This window comes from Aspergillus novofumigatus, assembly GCF_002847465.1.
Source record: "Aspergillus novofumigatus IBT 16806 chromosome Unknown P174scaffold_1, whole genome shotgun sequence".
Classification (NCBI taxonomy): domain Eukaryota; kingdom Fungi; phylum Ascomycota; class Eurotiomycetes; order Eurotiales; family Aspergillaceae; genus Aspergillus; species Aspergillus novofumigatus.
In genome coordinates, this window is record NW_020194274.1 from 3,249,240 (window position 1) to 3,272,846 (window position 23,607).

Sequence of the window (23,607 nt, forward strand, 5' to 3'; positions counted from 1 at the left end):
CTGAAGCGCCGCTTAAAAGATTAGGAATACTGTCGAGGAACACAAGATGAGCGACTAATCAACTCCTGCGTACAAGTCGACCACGATGTTAATGGCTGCAACTAGGATTTCCGCCGCGATCAAGATGATGACTGTAGTTTGTGAGCCAAACAGGAATCGACACGACGGCTGGAAGTAAGGGACTTACCGATCCATTCAAGATACTCACCGTGGCGGTGAGTCAACTGATCCTTCAGGACAGCCAGAAGATCCGCAATGACGTCCAGTCGCTCTGTGAGAAGACTGACTCGTTGGTCCATCTCGAGATAGCTTCGGACAGCCTGGTAGACCGGCTCCAGCTGCGGCTCTGCCCACATCAGTTCCGGACTGTCGAGGACAGAGCCTTGTAAATGAATGTTTATTCGTAAGATGAACAGTTCTCCAATCTGCATGTTGATTTGTCTCCGCGTCATGTTGACACTGCCGGTTTGGGCAATTTGAGCCGGTAGTGGTGCGGTATTCGAGATGGTCTCCGAGACTAGATCCTCGAAGAGAGATGTTTTGACTGATTGAGACAATGCATGTGAGATGGCAAGTTTGATCATATGGTTTCGAGGATCACGGAGCGAGATAAAGTCGTTGTATATCCGTGCCTGGTACTCGCGAGCATAGTAGAAGTTGAAATTCTCAACCTGCGTATCTTCGGGACTCAGGATTGAGTTTGCAAATTTGGAAATGTCGGATAGGAATCGTGATTCTTGAGCGGGTGACATGCCCCATATGACAACTGTCCCGTAATCGAAAAGGAAGACCTCCGGGGTGTGGATGGTAGTATCAAAGTCTGGCGTCTCGTCTGTCCGCTGTACTGCTACAGAGCTCTCGGTATGAGCGTCATGATGCGATTGGCCTTGCGATTCTCGCAGGTCAATGAGGTCTTCTCTGCGCGATTTCGCATTGTCTTCGACTTCAACCGCACTGTCCGAATACCTGCGCTCGCCAGACGGCCGATCGGGACTCGACGAGATAGGATGTAGCCCCAGCGCATTGTCCGACAAATTCCTAGGCGCCTTTTGTTTATCCTCATATAAGTAATCGTAGGGAGAGTAAACGCATTCGTCATATAGCTTCGGGTTGGCTCCGCGGGTCTTTGATCGTGCTTTGAGAAACTTGATGACGCCTTCGAGTCTGTACGAATTGGCGGTACAGTATGCCGTTACTCGTGGAAGTCTATCCCTGTCTGCTTTTCCCAATCTCGCAGCGTGACTTCTGGCAGTCGGTTCTTTGATCCGAGTGATTTGCGAATACACATCTCGCGGGAACTCGTCGTCCGTAATGTCCTCTTCGGCAGCTGTCACAGGATCCGGAAGCAGTTTTAATTTCTGTGCATTCTTCGTCGTTCGCTGGGGTCCGACCTTAGGTGCTGGTGGCATCGAAGGCACTGCCGTGCTGTAGGGAGCTCCATGGCTATTGCGGCGACGGAGCTTGCTGTTCAGGGCAGAAAGTCCGGTCGGTCTCGATTGGTTGGCCGGTGCGTTGGGAACAGACGATGCACCAGAGCTCAATGGCTTATAAGTGGGATCTACAGCGGCAGTAGCATCATGGTATGTACTGACTGTGGCCAGTGGGTTGAATGTCACTGTCCGCGGCGGACGGCTTCCTCGTTGCTGTGACGTATTGGAGGATGCTGGCTGCTGTTGGTATTGGGGGAGTAACGGGGTTGTCTCTGCTGTCGAAGTCATCCTGTTTCTTGTTAAATAAAACAATCAAGAGACGTCTGTCATGAAAAGACAGATCAATGTCTGGTAAAAAGAAATAAAAGAGGAGAAATGGCCTCTGTGGGCTAGCCGCAGAGATGAAAGCCAAGTCCAAAAAGTCCAAGCGGGCGGATCGCAGAAAGCTCGAAGCTTTGCACGTGCTCCCGCCAGACGCTGCCATCAGCCAGTTTTCGCCTAAGGTACTGCTTACATTGGAAAATGAATATACTTATTACTGCTATAGTGGTTCATATAACGCATTTACTGCTTCATTATACACAATTTTATTCGGGTATCCAACGATCCAACCATCGAGCTACTTTCCAGCATCTACCGGACAAAATGAGAGTCCATTCTCATGTTGTACAATGCTGGAGCCGCGACCTTGAACTGGGTGTTTACGGCAACCATCAAGCAATTGTACAGCTAGAGCTTTCAGAGGCGATTCATCGCCCTGTCCGGCGATGCTTAAGCCTTATAGACCTTAATGAAAGTGGTAAATACCGCGGACTTCAAGCGGGGTCAGCTCCAGCTCTGTCGCCTGTCGACAACGGCGCAAGCCACTCAATAGCCCGTAGCTGATGTATGATGTATAATGACGAGCAAATGCCAGTCATTATTCCAAGCCGATCTCAACCTGCATCAATACGCCATAAACACCTTGTCGCCGGGTTCAAAAATACGCAGAACCCGATAGACTAGACTTCTTATCTGCGAACAAACCCTGAAGGGCCACCTGCGGTTCTTCTAAGACCATTGACAGTGGCGGTACTGCGAGCTCTGTTGAGCCAATTCTGCTTGGCATTTCGTCCAGTCTTTGAGGCTTTGGGCGGCAGGGTTGTCTTGGCCTTCTTGGTGGGGTTCTCATCTAACACGCGGATTGTAACATCGCCCAGCTTGACATCCTTGGGGCGTTTCTCCGTAGCATCGAGAAATTTCAACTTGTTTGGCTTCTTATGCGAAATATTAAGCTCCTCGAAGGGGGGCGTTGGAGGTCTGGCGACAGAAGCTGCATTGAGAATCTCATCCGGCAGGAGAGCTGGGAGGGCTGATCGGCGGGCATCTTGTGTGGTACTACCTCGCAGTGTCTCCGTGCTTTCTGAAAGCTGGTCATCAGCAGAACCGGCTGCTAATTTGGTCACCTCCTTTTGTTTCGCTTGCTGTTTGCGGAGTTCATCCAGTTGTTTTCTCTTCTCCTTCCTCAGCTGTTCCTCACTGTCGATTCGAGTTAGAGATAAAGTATTTTTTGAGAGGTAGTGGAGATACTAACATTTGTCTGGCTCGTTCTTGCTTTTTAGCTTCCAGTCTGATCTTGGAAATCTGAGCTGAATTGTCAATCGCTTCAGGAGCTTCGTCATCATCACTGCTGTCTTCATTGTCCTGGTCCTTCTGCTGAGGCTCTGGCGCCTCAGTCTCCATCTCCACCGGCAGTTCAGGCTCTTCGCTGTCGAATCTGAAGTGTTTCGTCTTAGAAGCAGGCGCCTGTGCCTCTTCTCGTTTCGAATCTGACTCAACCATGGCGCTCTCGGTCGACAATTCCCTCTCCGGCTCTGCAGCAGCCTCTAGACTGCTTCTCTTTCTCCGTTTGTTGTGCTGTGATTCGGGCTTTCCGGCGCTTGTAGATTCGGGCTTGCGCTTCCCTTTTGCGGAGGTCGAGACGCCTTTGTTATCGCCAGAAGTTGTCGACAATGTCTCGAGATTCCTCCTTCTCGTTGCCGTCACCATTTTTGCTTCACGGCCAATTGGACTTGTTGATGTTGTCGAGGTTGTATTGCTGCTATCGAGTTTGTATTCGTCGACTTCTTGCCGTGCAAATAAACCTTTTGCTGCTGTGACAATGTGAGAAAACATAGAGAATCAACCGATCCCACTATGAATTCTGAACAATTGAAAATTGTGAGACGTTAATTTTGCGCGCTCGGCGACGAGTAGATAAGCAGCTTGAAGAAATTCAACTGATAAAATCTATCGGTGCAACTTTGATCCGAAGGCGGGACTCAGGTGCCAAGAATTCCATCGTCTGGGTTTCGACTTTCCACTCACCAGACACTGCCAGAGGAAGTAATGTGAAGCACTGCAACAGATGAGCAAGATTTGGGAAACCCGGCACCGATATTAGGTAGTAATGCGGTTTGCTTTTAACTCCCAGAAGTCTAGAAAGGACTCAAAATTCACTTGAACAGGTATCTTTTATCATACAACCAACTCCGCCTGTAAATATAAGCATCAAACCCCAGGATATATAGCTGCAAAACTCCATAACACCTTCTCCAGCCCATTAGATCCAACAAGAAGGCAGCGATAATAGCCAGTCCCGGATCTAAGTCTCTCTTATCATTGAGCAGCAACCATTTGATTGCGCTCCATGAGTTCCTCCTGCGCCCCCAGGAAGTCATCCTCACCTATATCACTGACTTCATCCCAGAACTTGCCATGTTCGTCACCATCATCCCCACTGACTGTCCACATACTCTCGCGCAGCCTTTTGTTCCGTTCGCGGTCTTCTTCAATCCGTTGCTCGATCTGCCTCTTGTCCACGCGCATCCCACTCGGCCTGGAGCCTCGCGGGGTCCCACCTTTCGCTTTCGAACCATTATCGACCTCCTCCTCGGCATCCAAGTCGAGATGTGCCACCTGGGCCTCCCGTTCCTTGAGCCCGGCGTCGATCTCAGCTACCGTTTCGGCTGAGAGAATAGCTTTACTCTGGAGACCGTTGAGAACACGCCGAACGTGCTTAATGTTCGCAGCTCCTGATCCGTCCGGTGGTACGACGGCATCAACGACGCGTAGAATATCCCTTTGCATCATCCGGACATAGGGTGTATGGTTTTCCTTGGTGGCCATCTCGCAGAATTGCTCGATGAAGTACATGATGTTGGCTCGGTTATTCATGTTATTCTAGAAAGAATCGTGTCAGAAGTTACAGTAGTCTCCTGCACGGCAGCAGAGACATACGTACCCTTTCAAGTTGTTCCAGGATACAGGAATGGAGATCCTCATCCATGTCGCGGTATTTCAACGCATAATGCGCTGCCTTCTGCGACGAGGTCACAGAGGCATTAAGATGCTGTAGCTGCGCAGTGAAGCGCATGCGGACCTCAAAGGGATCCGCCATCATGGTTGCGGTTCTGGAGATTTCAGAAAGCTCAACTAGTCCGATTGCCTCGAAAAAGTAATCAGTCTGCGATAAGAGATAGCTGAAAGCAAGATCTTCGGTTGCAGGCGGTGGTCTTGTTCTGCCGGCAGAAAATGTGGGGTGATCGTCACAGGATCTGCGATGTAGAGCAGCATTACCAGCGGCTCCCCCAAGACAAGACTACGTATCATAAGGTCACATGGATGAAAGTGTTCTACTGAAGATATATTGAAGAAATTGAGCGACCAAGCACCCATTAATCGCGTCACATTCCAAAAGAAAGTAAATATCCAGAAATCCTCCTCTACAAGGGTATATATTTCGCTAAGTCCACGTCCACGTCCACATCGCAAATATCAAAGTGAAGGACGTCTATCCAGGGAACTGGCAAAACTTGTTCCGTCATCACTTTCAAGAAGACCAACCCCCTCGGCCATATTTCTTTGCCTCAGTGAATCTGTGTCTAGGCCTTTATCCCTGCGGGATTCTGCACCATCAATGATAGACCAAACGTCCTTCTTAGTGAGTAGGCCTTGGAGGACACCCTTGTTTGCAAAGAGGACATAGCGGAGGCCCAATCTCTGGAACATGCGTCGTACTATCAAGAAAGTCGTCCCGCCGTTAAGTGTAATAGGCGTTTGGTCCATCCAGGGCCGGAGATCGAGGGTTTCAGTAGGGTCTGCAAACGGCTGATGGGCGAAGAAGACCTGTGTCGAGCCCGGCAAGTCACGATCCGCATGAGATGAGGAATATTTCAATGCATAAGAAAGTTCGTTGCGTGAGATATAGCCCAGAAGAAGAGGATTCGACGAATCGGTCACGACAGGGAATCCGCGATATGAGGTTGCCATGAGAAGGTTGCGGAGACTATCAATAGTATGTCCGTTGGCAACGATGACCGTGAGGTCCTCGACCCTTGTCATGACTCTATGAGCAGGTAAATCGGGGGAAGTAGTGTCGTCACGATGGTCAAGGAAGGGATATTCCTTGAGATGGATCCAAGACTCGTAGATACCACGTTTCCCGAATATATCACCGCACCATTTGGACAACATGACTGCAATCATGATAGGAATGACATATGTCAAGGCACCTGTGAGCTCGAACATGATCACAACAATTGACACGGTCATCCGTGTTGCGCCACCTAAAGCTGAAGCTGCTCCGACGATTGCATATATTCCCGGTGTCACACAAGGAACATCTGGCTCGCAGCTGTTGAAGAAGAAAAAATTTGGATAGGCATTTTGCCACATCTTGAACATCGTTCCAAATGCACGGCCGTACAAGGCGCCAATGGCAACGGAAGGAAGAATGATACCGGCAGGTATGTCCAACCCAAACGTAAATGAGGCGAGAAAGAAGCCAAGAAGTGCGGCCATAAGCAGAAGGGTTATTGTACCAGCAGATGCAGCACCAGTCTTGCAAAGACCGAACAGATCATCGGATCCCGTGCCACATTCGGCAAACAGTGAGTGCACAAGCTCGGAGTTTTGAGCTCTCATGAAGATATTTGGAAAGTTGATCAGAGCAGATAGAAGAGCAATGACCGAAACTTCTAATATCGGGCGAGACCAAGTCCGGGATCGCCGCCATTTCGCGACTTTCATGTTCAAGCGGATGAGAAATGCTCCGTAGAGACCACCAAGGATACCTAGAAGGATGAAAGGGATCATTTCGAAGCGATGCCATCCACGTGTATACTTAACTTCGTAGAGCACAATGTTCCCTGTTCGAAAAGGGTTAAGCGCTTGAAGAGTCACAGCAGCAACCATTGCACAGACAAAACTCTGCCACATGGTTTTATCGGGAAAGTAATACGACAATTGCTATCCTTCGTTAGATGATGCGACTATGGGAGTGTAGATCTGAGAGGCATACCTCGAGACTGAATAGAACACCTCCAATGGGTGCACCGAACGCGACAGATATTCCTGCAGCTGCGGCTGCGGAAAGCACTTCACGTTTTCTCGCTATATCACTTAGTATGAGCCGCTGAATGCCAGCTTGACCACATACCTTCATTATGGTTCAAACTATCGAAGAACTTCATCATGACGTTGGCACAACAGCACGCAACATGCACCAGAGGACCTTCTTTACCTAGCCACATCCCTGAAGCGACTGCTAGACACTTTTCCTCAATGAGCATTCAAGGAGCTGCACACGGAGAATGCAGGGAATACCTACTAAGCCTAGGGATTTGATTGCGAGCGTCCATGGTCCCATAAAATGTCTGATGACAAAGCCACCAAGGACTGTCTTAATTTCTGGAATACCGCTGTGTCTTGCATAGATTGCGTATGTTCTGACCAGAAAGCTCGCGCAGACAGCGAAGACCACCTACCAATTGTCAGTAAGTCTCTCAGAATAAACGGGAAAGGAGTCATTTTATTACAGAGTAAAGGACGTAGAATATATATTCTACCGTATAGCCTCCGCTGGAAGAACGAACTCCGAGAGCTTTACGCCACGGTGTCCAATCCAAGCACTCAGATATGTCTGATGGATATGCGCGTCAGTTGCAGAAGAGCACTGCGCAGAACGAGCACCTTACCGTCATGGCCCCAGCAACAAAAACTCCGATTCAGATAGAACTTGCCCCCTCCTGGTCCATTCTTGCAATAGCCCGTTTTCAAATCTCCTAGCCAATCGCTTGTGATGTCGATGCATGCCGCAATAATACCAACGAGAACGCCTGTCGATATTAAGACCACCCATACGTTACTGGCCTCCAATAGCCTCCGGGCATATCCTGAAAGACCCGGCGCGCTCGAGTACAGCAGCCTCTTCCTTTGCCGCTCTTTTGTATATTCAAAGATCCAATCGATGGCTGTAAGATCGTCGTAGCCTACTCGACGCCCTGGGCCTTCCACATACCAGTCCAAGAACCCTCCGTCTTTTGGCGCGTTCAGGTTTCCGTTCCCATTTCGCGCTCTGAGCTGGCTCAAGGACGAATCAACCTCCGGCGTCTGCTCATTTGTTGTGTTCGTCGCCCGGAGAGGGATTGTAGATTCGGGTTCGTCACTGAAAAACAGGCGCGAAAAACTGAACTTCGCAGGTTGTTTTTGCTTGCGCTTGAAAGAAATTCTACAAATCGGGTCAGTCAGAATATGCGCAGGGTTGAAGAGGCCTAAGACTCACGGTTCAGTTAGGCCTCCAGCCAGCGATTCATTTGGATTCTGGTGGGTATCGTTATCTGAGTTCGACGACCGGTCGTAAACATGCGCAGATGAAGACGGTCTTCCGGCTTCTGACCCTGAAATCGTTGTTGACATGACGGATCACGGAAGCATATCATGTCAACATCGCAGCTGTACCACTGCCCCTATCAGGAATTGAGCAATCAGAATCTCGGGTCGCGATCAAACAAGTCCTCGATATCGGAGATGTGGCGCAGACTCCGCAAGGCCAAAGGCGGTCAACACAGCTTCGGAGAGATAACTACGGAGTAATCGAGGAAAACAAAAATTTTGAGCTTTGATTACAAGCTTTATACCCAACCTACCAGACCACTGAAAAACGAGCAACCTTTAGGACACCATCACAAGTATTTAATTCTGCCGCATGCTTTCTGGTTGTTTAGGGTAGAAATAAAAGGCCATGAGTGATGGTTGTCACTGCTAGAGACCTCAGGCTGCGAGACTATTACAATTGCCAAGTACTCGACTCGACACCGCCTACTTTTCATGGACAAGCGTTTTCTACCACCAGGGCAGGCGGTGAAAAAGACGGCCATTTTCTTCCGTAAAATAATATCGTGGTACTCCAAATTTTTTGTCCATTCGTTCCATATCACTGAAGTTCCTCTGGCGGCAGGGTCAATAATGAATGAAAAACCTGCCTATGAGAGGCTTCTTAGTGAGTCCCAGATCCTTGAGCAGCTTCCGAATGAGCTTGCGGAACTCATTCGTACTGCTTCTGGGACTCAGTTCCTGAATGCGCTTGCGGTTAGCGCATTGAGGTCAAAATGCACAGAAAGTCTTTTCAGCATATACGAACCGATATTTGTTGATCTGGCAGCGCGATGGCTCTCGTCAGATCTTCATGTCGATAATTCCCAAATAATTTCCGCCTTTGCACGTATCTTACCGTTCGCGCCATATCTGCGATCTTTTGCCAGTCAATATGCCACCTCGTGGGCTGGACCTCTTTCGGCTTTGGCTGTATCGAAAGAACAAAGTACCTTTCAACTGGAAGATGCTACCCTCCGCACGCTACTCCTCGCCATATTCCGACTTATGTCCTATGACCTCGAGGTCTTTTCGACCACTGTATCGCCCTCGCAACTCCAGGCCCTATTCCAACATCGAGACCAGGCTATCAGATACCTAGCAGTACGGTGTTTTGCCTTATACATGCGTGCAGCCGATGCTGCTACAGAGAGAATGGTTGGGGCCTATCTCACAGATGGTCCTATTGAAGGACCGTGGGAAGACATTGTGATCGATTATCGTTGTCTTGGTCTGTGGGAAGAGCGTCGGTGGAAGACCCTCGAGCAGCAGATTGAGCAAGTGAGGTCGATTCGACAAATGTCGGACAGTTTTCTACTTGCCGAACCGTTGCGAGAATACTTTACTGCGCGAACAGCTGAGGTCTGTGGCGTGTTGATTCCACGACTGCATGAATCACCAAGTTCAACCTCCTCCTCCATTGTGAAAACCCCAACCGCCGTGGGCAATCTACGGAAGATTGCGAAAGCATTGCTAGCGCCTGAGCCCATCCTACTTGTTGGGCTACCAAACTCAGGCAAGACAACTTTGGTCAGCGACGTCGCTGCGACAATGGGACAGCTAGAGTCTATGGTTACCCTTCATCTGAACGAACAAACAGACGCAAAGAGTCTCCTCGGAATGTACTCAACATCCCCGGCTACAGGTTCCTTTGCTTGGCAGCCCGGTGTCTTGACCAAGGCTGCAAGGGAAGGTCGCTGGATTTTGATCGAGGATCTTGATCGTGCTCCATCTGAAGTCATCGGTCTCATATTGCCCATCATTGAGAAGGGCGAGTTGACCATAGCTAGTCGAAAGGAACGCATCAAGTGCGCCGAGGGTTTCAAGATCATTGCAACCATGAAGTCGACATATAATATTGCGGGCGAAGAGATTGCGCCAAACACCAATCTGTTGGGAAGCAGATTGTGGCAGAGAGTACAGATAGACTCGCTTTCTATAGAAGAAATTCGAGAGGTGATCATCCGCAAATTCCCTCTTCTTGAATCTCGCGTTCCGGTCATCATGGATGTCTACCAAAGGGTTTGCTCCTCATTCCACGGAAGTCTTGCCATTAAAAGCTCACAAGGAAGGACTCCGGGTCTTCGCGATCTGATCAAGCTTTGCACCAGATTGCATATGCGACTGCAGCGACTGGGGGCTAAGACTGGCTATGAAGCGACACCCGAAGCTGTCGAGGATGAGATATTTCTGGACGTTGTGGATGTCTTCCTTAGATACATTCCCGAGAAAACTTTGGCGGACTCCCTCTCATTGGTTGTCGCGGAAGCACTCCAGATATCGCCACAACGGGCGCAATTCTGTCTTCATGAACGGACGCCAGCCTATTCAGACCATGGGAACAGCGTGACCCTTGGAAGGGAGATCTGCCGAAAGAATAAAGTACCCAGTGGATCAGCTTCAAAGCTTGCGGCTGCTTCCTCGCGCTTTGCATCCACTCGAGCGGCCTTGAAGCTGATGGAACAGGTTGCTGCCGCTGTGCAAATGGCCGAGCCTGTTCTTCTCGTCGGAGAGACCGGTATTGGGAAAACTACAGTCGTCCAACAGCTTGCAAATTTGATGCGGCAGAAGCTCACGGTAGTGAACTTGTCTCAGCAGAGCGAAAGTACTGATCTGCTTGGTGGTTTCAAGCCTGTCAATATCCGTACCATGGCTGTCCCTATGCTCGATGAATTTAACACACTCTTCGAATTGACGTTCTCTGCAAAGAAGAACCAGAAATTCTTGTCTTCTGTTTCAAAAAGCGTTGCTGCGGGGAACTGGGTGCGTTTGGTCAATTTTTGGCATGAAGCCGTTCGGCTTGCCGATGGCGTCTTTAAACCAAGCAAGCAGAGTCGGGCCGGTGAGGAGGAGCAGCAGCCGACGAAGAAGAGAAAACTGGATTCGCCCAAGTACCAGCAGCTACGACTGAGATGGGAGAGATTTGCCGCGCAACTGAACGACTTTGAGGCACAAGTTTCGCAAGGTGACGCTAAGTTCGCTTTCGCCTTCGTCCAGGGAAAAATCGTTCGTGCACTTCGCAATGGAGAATGGGTCCTGCTTGATGAGGTCAATCTAGCCTCCCCAGATACTCTCGAGAATATTGCCAGTCTTCTGCATCATGGTAGCGAAGGTTCTCCATCTGTTCTGCTATCCGAAGCCGGTGACGTGGAACGGGTTTTTGGTCATCCTGACTTTCGCATATTCGGTGCCATGAATCCCGCAACTGACGCTGGAAAGAAAGATCTTCCTCCTGGACTCAGATCTCGTTTCACTGAATTATATGTACAATCTCCCGATACCGACCTGGACGATCTGCTCGCTTTGATTCAGAAATACCTGGGTGACCTAACAATAGGCGACTCAAGGGTCGTGTCGGACCTAGCGCAGCTTTACATGGAAACCAAGAAACTCAGCAACGAGAACAAACTCACTGACGGAGCGGGACAACGGCCTCATTTTAGTATCCGAACCCTCGTTCGTGCACTCATATATGTCCTCGAAAATGCCCACATATATGGGTTGCGCCGGTCGATCTTTGAGGGTTACTGTATGAGTTTCTTGACCGTTCTAGGCCAAGAATCCGAGCGCCTGCTCCTGCCTCTTCTTGAACGGTATGTCTTTGGCAATGCGAAGAATGCTAGGGCACTACTAGGACAAACCCCCAAGCCACCGAATGATGGGAATGCTTATGTGCAATTCAAACATTATTGGATGCGCCAGGGCAATATGGTCCCAGAGGCGCAACCCCATTATATCATCACTCCTTTCATCGAGAAGAATCTCAAGAATCTCGTTCGAGCGAGCTCCACTCGTCGGTTCCCAGTCTTGTTGCAGGGTCCCACCTCAGCGGGTAAAACGAGCATGATAGAGTATCTTGCCAAAGTATCGGGGAACAAGTTTGTTAGGATCAACAATCATGAACACACCGATTTGCAGGAGTATCTTGGTTCCTATGTCTCTGGTGATGATGGAACTTTGCGTTACCAGGAAGGTGTGCTGGTTGAAGCTCTGAGGAACGGATATTGGATCGTTCTTGACGAACTTAATCTTGCACCATCGGACGTCTTGGAAGCATTGAATAGACTTCTAGACGACAACCGCGAACTATTCATACCCGAGACACAGGAAGTCGTCCACCCGCATCCGAATTTCATGTTGTTCGCGACACAGAACCCGGCCGGCTTGTATGGTGGCCGGAAAGTATTGTCTCGCGCGTTTCGAAATCGTTTCCTCGAGTTGCATTTCGACGATATCCCAGAGAGCGAGTTGGAGTTCATCTTGAAAGAGCGGTCGCAGATTGCGCCATCTTTCTGCACCAGGATTGTGTCTGTGTATCGAAAGCTTTCCCTTCTGCGCCAAGCGAACAGGCTATTTGAACAGAAAAACAGCTTTGCCACTCTACGTGATTTGTTCCGATGGGCTTTGCGCCGGGCAGACGACCGTGAACAACTAGCCGTCAATGGCTTTATGCTGCTTGCAGAACGCGTCCGCAATCCACAAGAAAGGGCGGCTGTCAAGGCAGTCATCGAGGAGGTCATGAAAGTTCCCATTGATGAAGACACAATCTACAGTGCTGCTGAATTGGAAAAGCGCGCTCCTAACCTGAAGGAATTGGCGCCTGGCATTGTTTGGACAAAAGCCATGCGTCGTCTCTTCGTCCTGGTCTCAGTAGCGCTTGAGAACAACGAACCCGTTCTTCTCGTGGGAGAAACTGGGTGCGGCAAGACACAACTTTGCCAGGCAGTTGCAGACATTTGTAGGAAGCAATTGTTCATCGTCAATGCCCATGTGAATTTGGAAACTGGGGATCTAATAGGAGCTCAAAGACCAGTTAGGAACAGAGCGGCGATCGAGGCTCAGCTACTCAACGACCTTCGAACTGTCGTCAACACAGTCGATGCTGAGCCGAAATCTCTTGACGAGCTGAGGAGCACTTTTAGTGCTATGACCGTTGAACAATTGGAAACATGCGATTCTGAAATAGTTCAACGGATCCAGAAGAACATTGCTCGCTTGAACGCCCTCTTCGAATGGTCTGACGGTAGCCTTATAACAGCCATGAAGACTGGGCAATTTTTCCTTCTTGATGAGATTTCTCTCGCTGATGATTCGGTATTAGAGAGACTCAACAGTGTTCTTGAACCTCACAGGTCGATACTCTTGGCGGAAAAAGGCCCTATTGATTCCATGGTCGTCGCGCACGAGGGCTTTCAGTTCCTCTCGACCATGAATCCTGGAGGAGATTACGGAAAGCGCGAGCTTTCAGCTGCTCTCCGAAATCGAATGACTGAAATCTGGGCCCCTCAGCTCTCGGAGGACAACGATATATTGCCCATTCTCAGAATGAAACTCCGAACAGAGTCAGAGGATATCTCTAAGGCCATGTTACGGTTCGCGAAGTGGTTCAAGGCAACATTCCAGAGTTCATCGATTACGTCCCTTTCTATCCGAGATTTGCTCGCTTGGGTAGACTTTGTGAACAAGTGTCAAACGACAGATCTCAAATTCTCGATCGTTCAGGGTGCGGCAATGGTGTTCGTGGATACCCTTGGTGCCAATCCTGCTGCAATGCTCGCTGCGTCGTTGCACGATCTCGAGAAGAACCGCCAGCTTTGCCTTGAAAAGCTTCGTGAGCTCTTCGACGTTGATGCTTCCGGCATTTACTTCCAAAGGTCGACAATTGAGCTTGAAGATCGCGCACTGCGTGTAGGACCTTTTGCGCTACCTATCAATGGGGATGCAGCACCTGATCCGCAATTCATTATGGATGCCCCTACCACGATTGCCAATTCGGTCAGAATCGCGCGCGGCCTGCAACTGCCAAAGCCTATTCTCCTTGAGGGGAGCCCAGGTGTTGGCAAAACAACCCTTGTTACTGCGCTTGCTCGAGCTCTTGGGAAGCCACTCACACGTATCAACCTTTCGGAACAGACAGACCTCACTGACCTTTTCGGATCTGATGTGCCTGTAGAGGGCGGCGATGTTGGTCAGTTCACCTGGCGCGATGCACCGTTCCTGCAAGCCATGCAGCGCGGTGACTGGGTTCTGCTGGACGAAATGAATTTGGCGTCCCAATCCGTCCTTGAAGGGTTGAACTCTTGCCTGGACCACCGTCAGACGGTTTATGTGGCTGAACTTGACCAGACTTTCAGCAGACACCCGGATTTTGTCCTCTTCGCTGCACAAAATCCCCATCATCAAGGTGGCGGAAGAAAGGGACTTCCCGCATCCTTTGTCAATCGGTTTACCGTGGTATATGCCGATAGTTTCACTCAGACCGACTTGAAAAGAATCTGCGCAAAATTATTCCCTGGTAGTCCCCCTTCGCAAACCGATGGATTGGTGGACTTTGTTTCTCTCTTAAATGAGGCCATCAACCAGGAACGCAGGCTAGGGGCTGTTGGTGGACCGTGGGAGGTCAACTTGCGTGATATTCAAAGATGGCTCCAGCTTGCGGATCGAGGCGATCTTCAAGTGCCAGCAAACAATTTCCTTGATGTTGTCATTTCCCAGAGATTTAGGAGTGAAGAAGATAGGCAACTGGTTTCTCAGCTCTATCGACGCGTCTTTACGGATGCGCCGACTGTTGCCAAAAGCCTTTACCACAATCTGACTCGAGAGTATTTCCAAGTCGGGTTCGGGGTGATGCGCAGGGATGCTCTTCTTCAGCAGATTCCTGAGCCGCAGATGAAGATATTCCCGGGTGACCTGCCGATCCTGGAGTCACTCATGCTTTGCATAGAGCAATCATGGCCGAGCATCTTGGTGGGACCATCAGGCTGTGGCAAGACCACTCTGATCAGAAAGCTTGCTGCGTTGAACGGTGCCGACTTAGTTGAATTAGCCCTGAGCGCTGACACAGACACAATGGATTTGATTGGAGGATTCGAGCAGATTGACTACAAGAGGGAGGTTTCATCTCTTGTTCGTGAGCTTTCGCTGTACCTTCGCCGCCGTCTTATTTCTGCATCCTCGGCGACCGAGAAGACAGACGCATTTTCAGCCTTCCTCGAGCTATTTGAACGCTTACAGAGCTCAGAGATCTCGCTGAACTTCGTGTATTCATCCCTCCCTGTCTTGATGAAGCTTCATCCTCAAGAGGCCCTTGAAGACTTCCTTCGGAGAGCACAGCACCTGATGGAACTCTCTAAGCAGTCCAATAAAATGAAGGTTGGTTTCGAATGGACGGAAGGTGTTCTCACGCAAGCTGTCCAGCAGGGGCATTGGGTTGTTCTTGATAATGCCAACTTGTGCAACCCTTCTGTCCTCGATAGGCTGAACTCCTTGACCGAACCCAATGGAGCTTTGATACTCAATGAGCAACGTACCGAAGATGGCTCTGCAAAGATTGTCAGACCGCATCCCAACTTCCGCCTGTTCCTGACGATGGATCCTCGTCACGGGGAGTTGTCTCGTGCAATGCGAAATCGATGTGTCGAGATTTGCTTTCTGGCTTCGGAGACTCCCGAACCAGCCAACAAATTCATCCCTGCTTACACCTACCAGTCGTCTCTGTACCGCCTGAGGCATATCTGGGACTTCAATCAGCTTGAGGATAGAGGCGAGCTTCCTCGCCTCCTCTGTGAACTGGGAATTGACCATCTCTCGGTCGAGGATCTGAGAATCATCCAACAATCATCAGAGATGACATCGGCGGGCTTGCTCGACTTCTCCGCGGGAGAATCTTTGCCCTCGATGCTAGACCGATACGTGCCTGTTGTCCTCGAAGATTCCTCCTGGGAGCCTTCTACTTCTTGCAAAGCGCAAGCCGTCAACTTGAGCGGTGCTTCCTTTGCCGTTCATGGCCAATTCCAGCCTCTACATCCTCTCGTGAATGAGCCGCTCGCTTTGATTCTGGGGCAACATGTGACCTTATCGCGGCTCATGGTTTTGGCTCACTTACAAGAGTGCAAGCTCAATCTCCATCGCTTAAGGCAAAGCTTGTTGCGCGCTGATGAATCAGCCAAACTCCTCAAACCGAGCCAGATGAGCTCTCTGGAGAGATCCCTAGCATCAAGGCGGATAGCTTCCCTGATGAAGGATGCCACGCAACCTATCGGCTCTTTCCTCGCGGACTGCGGGCAAGCGGTCTATGATTTCATACAAAGCTTAAACCGCCAAGTGCTTGATACTCCTGAGGCTGTGCATGCTCTTCGTGCTGTTGTCAGCTTCTGTGCTGACCTTCTCAGAATCTCTGGAGATGGTCAAGTTGATGAAGGCGAATTCCAAGTCTATCTACAAATTGGAAAGGAGCTGTTTGTTTTCTTGCTCGACTCCTGGCCACCGCTGAAGTCCGTAGCTCTGGCATTGTCTCAGTGTCTTGGTCGTTTCCAGGAGAACTGGGCTTTGAAAACAGGGCTCAGTATGCAAAGGCTATGGGAATCCTGGCGGCCAGCCACTCCCGCCACTCAGGAGCAGCTGAGGTCGAAGTTGGACCTCGAGAAAGTGGCAGCCGAGTTCACGGAAATTGCTCTCAAGACTCATCTGGATTTAGCCCAACTGAGCCGGGTACGCAATTCCCTTGTGGACGCTCAGAGAACCATCCTGTTGGACGGTGCGGACGAAGGACAGCTAGTTGAGGCACTTAAGCAGACGGTGATGGAATTGGCAAAGGTGGTGCAGGCTTCTGATTCGGCGCAGTCGCCTTACTTCATGAGCGAATTTGAAGCCTTGTGCCAATACCACGATCTGTCGTCGATACAGCATATGGAAGATAAATCCGATCCGGTAGTCAGTTCTATCCTACCATTGTTGGCTGGTCGTCAAGCGCGGCCCCTCGACGCATCAAGTCTTCGAAGTCAGATTCCTGGTGTTCTCCATAAACTGTCTCTGTTTGCAGGGTCTAGCCAGTCCTCCATGTCGGGCTCCGCGGTCAATGGCATTTTCTCCCTGTCGCTGTTAGAGAAGCTGACGTTCGTCGCCACCGCGAATCTGGGCCAGATGGATAGCTTGGAAGTGGAAAAGCGAACACTTTCCAAAGCCGTAACTCTGACGTCGCGTGAGATCTCCATGGACCAGTATCGGCTTCTTAGACAAGTTTTATCGGCGCTCGTTGCTGAACTCCTCACCATGCACAAGGAGTTCATTGAGCCAACCTCTCTCGAGAGCGTTCTGATTACGCTTCGTGAGATCCAAGGACAAGGGTGGTGCAATTCATCTGATCTGCCAGTGGTTGTATTGGATCGGAGCTTGTCTGAGGACCATTACTTTGGACCAATTGTCAAGGACGCCATTCCACGATTGATCGCTTCGTTGATGACTGGCCCCAAGCATACAGAGACGTACGTCGAGGAAACTGGATTGGCGTTGGTTCGGCTCGCCAGCCTACTGCTGCAATTATTCGTGCCCGATAAACCGTTCGATCCCTCTCTCAGTCTGACTGTGCAGAGGCAAAGGCACACACAGCGTGTCATAGAGCTGACAACAAAATCCGAAGCTTTAGCTGTGTTTGAGCAGAGCTTCTCTGGACGATCTTCCAACATGCGGCAGGAAATTATACAGCAGGAACTGCGAAGCTTGGGCTCCGCGCCGCCTCCGTCCCAAGTTACTCGGCCGCCGGTCTCTGAGATCAGTATCTTGCAGGGAGAATTCTCCAGCTTGCTCTACTCTGTTCTGAACAGGTGCATCGAACTCGATGTAGCTGCAGCAAAAAGAGATGATCCGCAAGCAGAAAGAATGCTGGCTCTCCTTCGTGAGAATATCCGACAGCTCACCCAGCGTCTAAGCACGAATTACAGATCTTATGACGATATTACTGTGCTTGTCGTCCGATTCCTCGAAATCCTTGATTTGGGTCTTTCCCTTCAGTCCGGCCAAACCCAACAGTCCAGTGGCACTCGGATCTTGCAGGCAGTGAGCAAGAGAACACCATTCCTTGGAGGCACTGTCTATCCCGTTTCAGCCCTGGAGAGCCAAACGTCGCCAGCGAACCAAGCTCATTTTGTTGAATTGCGCTTCCATGAACTATCTTCCCTCAGAGTTGCCACTAATACAGACCCGGATGTCCTCCACAGCGAATCCGGGCGCCATGCGCTTCACCGGATACTCGAACAGTTCCATATCTTATGGAAAGCCAAGCTCCGTGAGGATCAAGAGGAAGAAGCGCGCAAATCCGAGTTGTACCGCTATCGAGGCTCATGGGAAGATGAGGAGGAGGTCGACCAGAATGAGTTGAACCAGCTTTTCCCTACTTATGAAGGTGACGCAGCTGAAGATGATGGGAAAGTCACCCGGATTGATCCAAAGGCTATTTCGGTCCGGCTCGCTACACTGCACGCCAAGCTCTTCCAATCTGAAGATACCAAGACAGCCTTGTCGGATTATGTCAAGCAGTCTGCCAAGCTGCTGGGATCCATATGGTCTGCAGGCGATTCTTCGAAGTCTCATATTCGCCCAAGCGAACATCTTTCTGGAGCTCTTTTACTTCTTGAAGATGCCATGAACGCTGGAAATCGCGGCCCATCTGGCAAATATAACTTCTACACCGATGCAAATTTCTCTGAAGCGAGAAGACTCGTCTCTCTGACGCTCTCCATCAAGTCTCGTTTCCTCCAGATCCAGCAGGCTTGGCCGGAGCATGCAGTACTCCAGGACGTTATTATCTGCTGCAAAGAGGTGCTTCAATTCAAGCATACGGAGCCCGTCGCGAAGTTTCTTACAAAAGTTGAGAAGCTCCATGCCCTTGTTCATGAATGGCAGCTTGTGGCAAGCAGAGAGTATTCGGCAGCTTCTCTTTACGACGAGATTACCAATCTGATCATCAGCTGGCGCCGGCTGGAACTGTCAACCTGGGCCAAGCTGCTCGATCTTGAAAAGGAGAAGTGTGCTCAAGATGTGAGCTCATGGTGGTTTGTTGCTTACGAAGCAATTATTGCAGCCCCCATTCAGCTCGCAGCATCTGGTGAAGCCGAGTTGAGCGACCATATCCAAGGAGTCATCTCTACGCTGGAACAGTTCTTCATGTCGACAACTGTCGGGCAATACAGCGAACGACTCAGGCTCGTGGCTAATTTCAGGTCACTGCTTGCGCTTTATGTCCGCGATTACCCAGCTCTGGAGCAACTCGTATCTGCATTGGGCAATTTCCTTGAACACTTCAGACCGTTCGAGTCTGGAGTGCACAAGTCGATGGAAGACCGCAGAGCGGCCATTGAGAAGGACATCAAGCAACAGATTCAGCTGGCTAGCTGGAAGGATACAAACATTATTGCACTCAGGGAAAGTGCCCGGCGATCACACTTCAGGCTGTTCAAACTCGTTCGAAAGTATCGGGAAGTTCTGGCACAGCCTGCGCAGCCGATTCTACAGCAGGGAATGACAAACGAACCAAATGAACCGGACATGGTCACCGATGAAGTCGTTTTGGCTTCGACAAGCTTCCCCGACGCTCTCGCTTTGTGCCAGGAAGAGCCTACAATATGGCCAAGCAGACCACCCAGATTCCGAAATGCGGATAGCACAGCCGGGAACATGACCGATCTCTATTCCTCAATGCCTAATGAGTTTGACATCTCGGAGGATCTCGACAGCTTTGTCAAATTCTTCATTGAGAGCATCACGGAATTCAAATCTCAGACTCCTAAAGTGCTGACTGAGGACAACAAGGATGATGTCCAACATCTCAAGGTCCAGAAGCGTCGTTTCTATGCAGACACATTGAAACGGCTCCTGGAAATGGGTATCAAACGCAATGCAAGCACTAACTTGATTGAGAGCCAGTCTTCCATTGCTCAGGTTCTCGCTACTACCCCAAGCTTGGAAGTCGGGAACTCGGAATCCCATCTCATCAAGGGCTCCGATCTCTACTTCCACCGGTTCTTGGATCTCCTGCCTCGCGTACGTCAAGCGTCTCGCGAGTACTCGGAAGATCTCAGTAATGTCGAGATCTCCAGGAGCGTCGGCACTGTCGAGCACTTGATGATCTTGTTAAGAAAGCAGCGCGGGGTCATTTCTCCAGCATTGTCTCAATTGGAAATGATGAAGTCCACGATTATGAAGATGTCTAATCTCTGGACTTCTGGACCCGCATCCCTCTGCAAGTCGCATTCAAATCTCTCAAAGGACAGACAAGACCTCAGGAGAGCTGTGGCATGGCTTACTCCCATACTTGGCCTCGCTGTGGAAATCGTTCAACTACATGCCAAGTTCTCTGAAGTCGATGCCTCAAAGGTTTCTGACGGCCTCAACGCTTGGAGATCCACGTTTAGTCGATTGAAGTCATCACTAGACAATATTCCAGAGTTACCTTCTGGCATGACTTCTCGACGTTATAAGGATGTCTTGGAAGAGGTGACGTCCTCTCTTGCTAGCTTGAACGCTGATATCTCAAAATGGACCGCAGAACGTCCTGAGTTGTCTTTCGCATTAACACAAATTACCCCATGGGCGGAGCCCAAGGGAGATGCGACTGCTAGGACTGACAGCGAGGATAGTCTCGCTATCCAGGAATTTGATGCACGACTCCTTGCAGCAATTGACAAGATCTTGGTCAGTCTTCAGAAACTTAAAGACGTGCCTGCTTCCCTTGCCTCCACGGGCTTGCTGTCGCGGAGTGATGAGTTCTTCACGAGGGCAATGAAGGCTGTCCGCTTGTCTGACGTTACTTCCTCCCTCGAATCCGTCCTCGACAACCTGCAACATCTGCAAGCCAGCACTAAGAACACTTATGCGCTTGCCTCAGCATTGGTGGCGAGCTTATTGCCCATCACGAACCGATACTTCTACATCTGCAGAGACATCATTCATCGGTTTGTGTCTGTGCACAGGGAGACTTGCAAAATGACGTACATTCTCGCAAAGTCATTCACGCAGATAGCCTCAGAAGGGTTCTGCACCCCGGCGGAGCCATCTGCAGAAGAGAGCAAGTCTGGAAAGTTGGAAAGTGGAACCGGCCTTGGCGAGGGTGAAGGTGCTGAAGATATTAGCAAAGACGTCGGGGATGACGAGGACTTATCTGAGCTTGCTCAGCAAGAACAGAATGAGAAGCCCTCTGAGGACATGGAGGATTCTGCGGAGGCAGTGAACATGGATCATGAAGAAATGCAAGGCGAAGAGATTGATCGCGAGGCGAAGGACGAAGAAGAAGATGAAGACGCCAGTGGCTCAGAAGGAGAAGACGATATCGATGAGGAAGTAGGCAGCGTCAACGATATCGACGACACCGCAGTGGATGAGAAGATGTGGGATGGCGACCATGATGAGAAGCAGAAAGAAACAGAGAACGAACAAGGCAAGGGAGCAGCTGGATCCGATGAGCAAACCGCAGCGCAGGAGGAAGAAAAGACCCAGGAGAAGAGTGACAAGGATGCAGAGCAGGAGGGTGAGGAAGAAGAGAACGAAGAAGACGAAGAAGCCCTGAAGATGAAGGCGAGGCTGTTGGACGAGAAGATATGGAAGTGACGGACCCTCATGCCAAGGAAGAAGAGGCGCTTGACCTACCTGAGGAGATGCAATTGGACGGCGAGGAAAAGGAAGATGACGGTGCCGAAAGTGACGACGGCATGGACGATATGTCGGATTTCGGTCCTGCACCTGCGGAGGACGAGCAACAGGCTGAAGGAAACGAGGACAATGCTGAAAATCCAGATATGGATAATCCGACTGACGAGCAGGAGCCTGCCCAGATAGATGAAGAAGCCATGGAGGACCAAGAGGCCAACGAGGCCGAGGGAACCGATGAAGCCAACGCAGCTGAGGAGGAAGAACCAGAGGAGTCTCAGCAAGAAGAGTTCTTGACTCAGCATGATGACAATGAAGCTGGTGGCGAGGAGGTTGCTCCTAGCGAAGCTGTTAACGGTGGTCTGGGCGCAGAAGAAGACCAAAACAAAGAGCAAGGCGCAGCCGGCAATGCTCAGCAGGACGATGGCTCGACTGATCCGGCCGCAAACGCAGAACAGCCGACTGGCGGTGCCAAAGAAGGAGAGGACAGCCAGCGCAAGAGGGATGCAGGCGGTGCTGATGACGTGAGCCCCGAAGATCCTCAATTACAGGCGTTCAAGAAGTTGGGTGATGTTCTTGATGAATGGCACCGCAGGAGGAAAGAGATTATGGACGCTTCCAAACAGGAGGATGATGATGAGTCGCGAAAGCCCTTGCCGGAGGATACAGATATGGCCGATGCTGACTTCGAGCATCTTGCGGACCAAGATGATGTTGCCGATACACAGGCACTGGGACAGGCCAGTGAGGAACAAGCAAAGGCTTTGGACCAGAACAAGGGCGTGGAGTCCGACGTCAAACCTGGCGATAATGATATGTTACCAGACGCTGGCGAGGAGCCGCAAGATCTGGCGGAGGAGAATAGATTGGAGGACGACATGCAGATAGACGGAGAAGGCGTTCCTACTGAAGGGCAAACCGCAGGCGCATTGATTCCCGACAGCTCCCGCACACAGGAGCGAACAACAGACGCTACTGGTCAACTTGAGGCTAACGACGAGTTGGATGAGGTGGACGCCCATCTTGCGGCAATTCACCTGTCGTCGACTCTTCCGCCACTAACTCCACGAGAAGAAGCCCAGCGTCTTTGGTCGCACTACGAAAATGCCACAAACAACCTCTCTCTATCCCTGACTGAGCAGCTACGTCTGATCTTGGCCCCTACACTTGCTACAAAGCTGCGGGGCGATTTCCGTACTGGCAAGCGGCTGAATATCAAGCGCATCATTCCATACATTGCCTCACAGTACAAGCGTGACAAGATCTGGATGCGACGGTCCATTCCCTCCAAGCGCAACTACCAAATCATGCTTGCAGTCGATGACAGCAAGTCCATGCTGGAGAGCGGCAGCGGGCAGTTGGCGTTCGAGACCCTGGCGCTAGTCGCGAAGAGTCTGTCGATGCTCGAAGTAGGCGACCTGTGTGTGCTAGGGTTCGGTGACGAGGATCACGTCCGAGTCGCCCACGAATTCGGCAAGCCTTTCTCCTCGGAAGCCGGAACACAAGTATTCCAACATTTCAGCTACCAGCAGACCGGCACGAATGTGCGCAAACTGATCGCTGATTCCATTGCCCTCTTCCGCGAAGCTCGCTGGAAACAGTCCCCCGCAGGAGGCAACGCCGACCTGTGGCAACTGGAGCTCATCATATCCGACGGTATCTGCGAAGATCATGATACCATCCGGCGTCTTGTGCGTCAAGCTCAAGAGGAGCGGATCATGATCGTGTTCATCATCGTTGATGCCGTCAAGGGCAGCTCAATCCTGGATCTCAGCCAGGCAAGCTTCGAGCCTGATACGGAGAGCGGAACTGGGGAGATGAAGTTGAAGATGAAGAGATACCTGGAGGGATTCCCCTTCCCATACTACCTGGTTGTGCGTGACGTTCGGGAGTTACCGGCTGTGCTGGCTACGGCTTTGAAACAATGGTTTGCAGAGGTTGTTGATGTATCATCGTGAGATTTATGCATGGTCATGGTAGATAAAAAAGGTTGGGCATTTTGTTTATATGGTTGATTTCATTTGTATAGGTAGCATCTCATGTATAGTTGATGAATCTCGAAGCAGTTTTATTTCCTCATTCAAAC

General features: G+C 50.4%; 5 protein-coding genes across 5 annotated transcripts; 1 reads left to right on the top strand and 4 right to left on the bottom strand.

Moving 5' to 3' along the window:
• Positions 1-54: 54 nt before the first annotated feature.
• P174DRAFT_361368 (YagE family protein) lies at positions 55-1,718 on the bottom strand (the record flags this gene model as incomplete). The annotated part of the gene is made up of 2 exons (XM_024821777.1): positions 55-131; positions 188-1,718. The coding sequence occupies 2 exons, from the start codon at positions 1,716-1,718 to the stop codon at positions 55-57; spliced, it is 1,608 nt and encodes a 535-aa protein (XP_024687608.1).
• Positions 1,719-1,970: 252 nt separating this feature from the next.
• P174DRAFT_500586 (uncharacterized protein) lies at positions 1,971-3,653 on the bottom strand. Its single transcript, XM_024830978.1, has 2 exons — positions 3,004-3,653; positions 1,971-2,948 (listed from the first exon to the last, which is right to left on the bottom strand). Exons 1-2 carry the CDS (start codon positions 3,582-3,584, stop codon positions 2,441-2,443), a joined length of 1,089 nt encoding a protein of 362 aa, XP_024687609.1. The 5' UTR covers positions 3,585-3,653; the 3' UTR covers positions 1,971-2,440.
• A 209-nt stretch (positions 3,654-3,862) lies between these two features.
• P174DRAFT_447571 (CTD kinase subunit gamma) lies at positions 3,863-4,898 on the bottom strand. The gene is made up of 2 exons (XM_024828676.1): positions 4,693-4,898; positions 3,863-4,631 (listed from the first exon to the last, which is right to left on the bottom strand). Exons 1-2 carry the CDS (start codon positions 4,849-4,851, stop codon positions 4,068-4,070), a joined length of 723 nt encoding a protein of 240 aa, XP_024687610.1. The 5' UTR covers positions 4,852-4,898; the 3' UTR covers positions 3,863-4,067.
• Positions 4,899-5,108: 210 nt separating this feature from the next.
• Positions 5,109-8,456, bottom strand: P174DRAFT_382761 (chloride channel protein). The gene is made up of 7 exons (XM_024823131.1): positions 8,014-8,456; positions 7,427-7,959; positions 7,268-7,371; positions 7,060-7,212; positions 6,889-7,003; positions 6,751-6,842; positions 5,109-6,698 (listed from the first exon to the last, which is right to left on the bottom strand). The coding sequence occupies exons 1-7, from the start codon at positions 8,145-8,147 to the stop codon at positions 5,226-5,228; spliced, it is 2,604 nt and encodes an 867-aa protein (XP_024687611.1). The 5' UTR covers positions 8,148-8,456; the 3' UTR covers positions 5,109-5,225.
• Positions 8,457-8,683: 227 nt separating this feature from the next.
• On the top strand, positions 8,684-23,599 carry P174DRAFT_447573 (AAA family ATPase midasin). Its single transcript, XM_024828677.1, has 3 exons — positions 8,684-12,799; positions 12,845-21,402; positions 21,450-23,599. Exons 1-3 carry the CDS (start codon positions 8,697-8,699, stop codon positions 23,477-23,479), a joined length of 14,691 nt encoding a protein of 4,896 aa, XP_024687612.1. The 5' UTR covers positions 8,684-8,696; the 3' UTR covers positions 23,480-23,599.
• The last annotated feature ends 8 nt before the right edge of the window (positions 23,600-23,607 follow it).

What these genes read in the sequence shown, in the direction of transcription:
- P174DRAFT_500586 (XM_024830978.1), bottom strand. Translation starts at nt 3,584, where the DNA reads ATGTTTTCTCACATTGTCACAGCAGCAAAAGGTTTATTTGCACGGCAA. An exon ending in CAAGAACGAGCCAGACAAAT is followed by an intron (nt 2,949 to 3,003) that starts GTTAGTATCTCC and finishes TCGAATCGACAG; the next exon opens with TGAGGAACAGCTGAGGAAGG.
- P174DRAFT_447571 (XM_024828676.1), bottom strand. Translation starts at nt 4,851, where the DNA reads ATGATGGCGGATCCCTTTGAGGTCCGCATGCGCTTCACTGCGCAGCTA. An exon ending in TCCTGGAACAACTTGAAAGG is followed by an intron (nt 4,632 to 4,692) that starts GTACGTATGTCT and finishes GATTCTTTCTAG; the next exon opens with AATAACATGAATAACCGAGC.
- P174DRAFT_382761 (XM_024823131.1), bottom strand. Translation starts at nt 8,147, where the DNA reads ATGTCAACAACGATTTCAGGGTCAGAAGCCGGAAGACCGTCTTCATCT. An exon ending in TAGTTTGAACCATAATGAAG is followed by an intron (nt 6,843 to 6,888) that starts GTATGTGGTCAA and finishes TAAGTGATATAG; the next exon opens with CGAGAAAACGTGAAGTGCTT. An exon ending in GTGTTCTATTCAGTCTCGAG is followed by an intron (nt 6,699 to 6,750) that starts GTATGCCTCTCA and finishes AACGAAGGATAG; the next exon opens with CAATTGTCGTATTACTTTCC.
- P174DRAFT_447573 (XM_024828677.1), top strand. Translation starts at nt 8,697, where the DNA reads ATGAATGAAAAACCTGCCTATGAGAGGCTTCTTAGTGAGTCCCAGATC. An exon ending in CTTCTCGTGGGAGAAACTGG is followed by an intron (nt 12,800 to 12,844) that starts GTGCGGCAAGAC and finishes AGACATTTGTAG; the next exon opens with GAAGCAATTGTTCATCGTCA. An exon ending in CAAGGATGCAGAGCAGGAGG is followed by an intron (nt 21,403 to 21,449) that starts GTGAGGAAGAAG and finishes CTGAAGATGAAG; the next exon opens with GCGAGGCTGTTGGACGAGAA.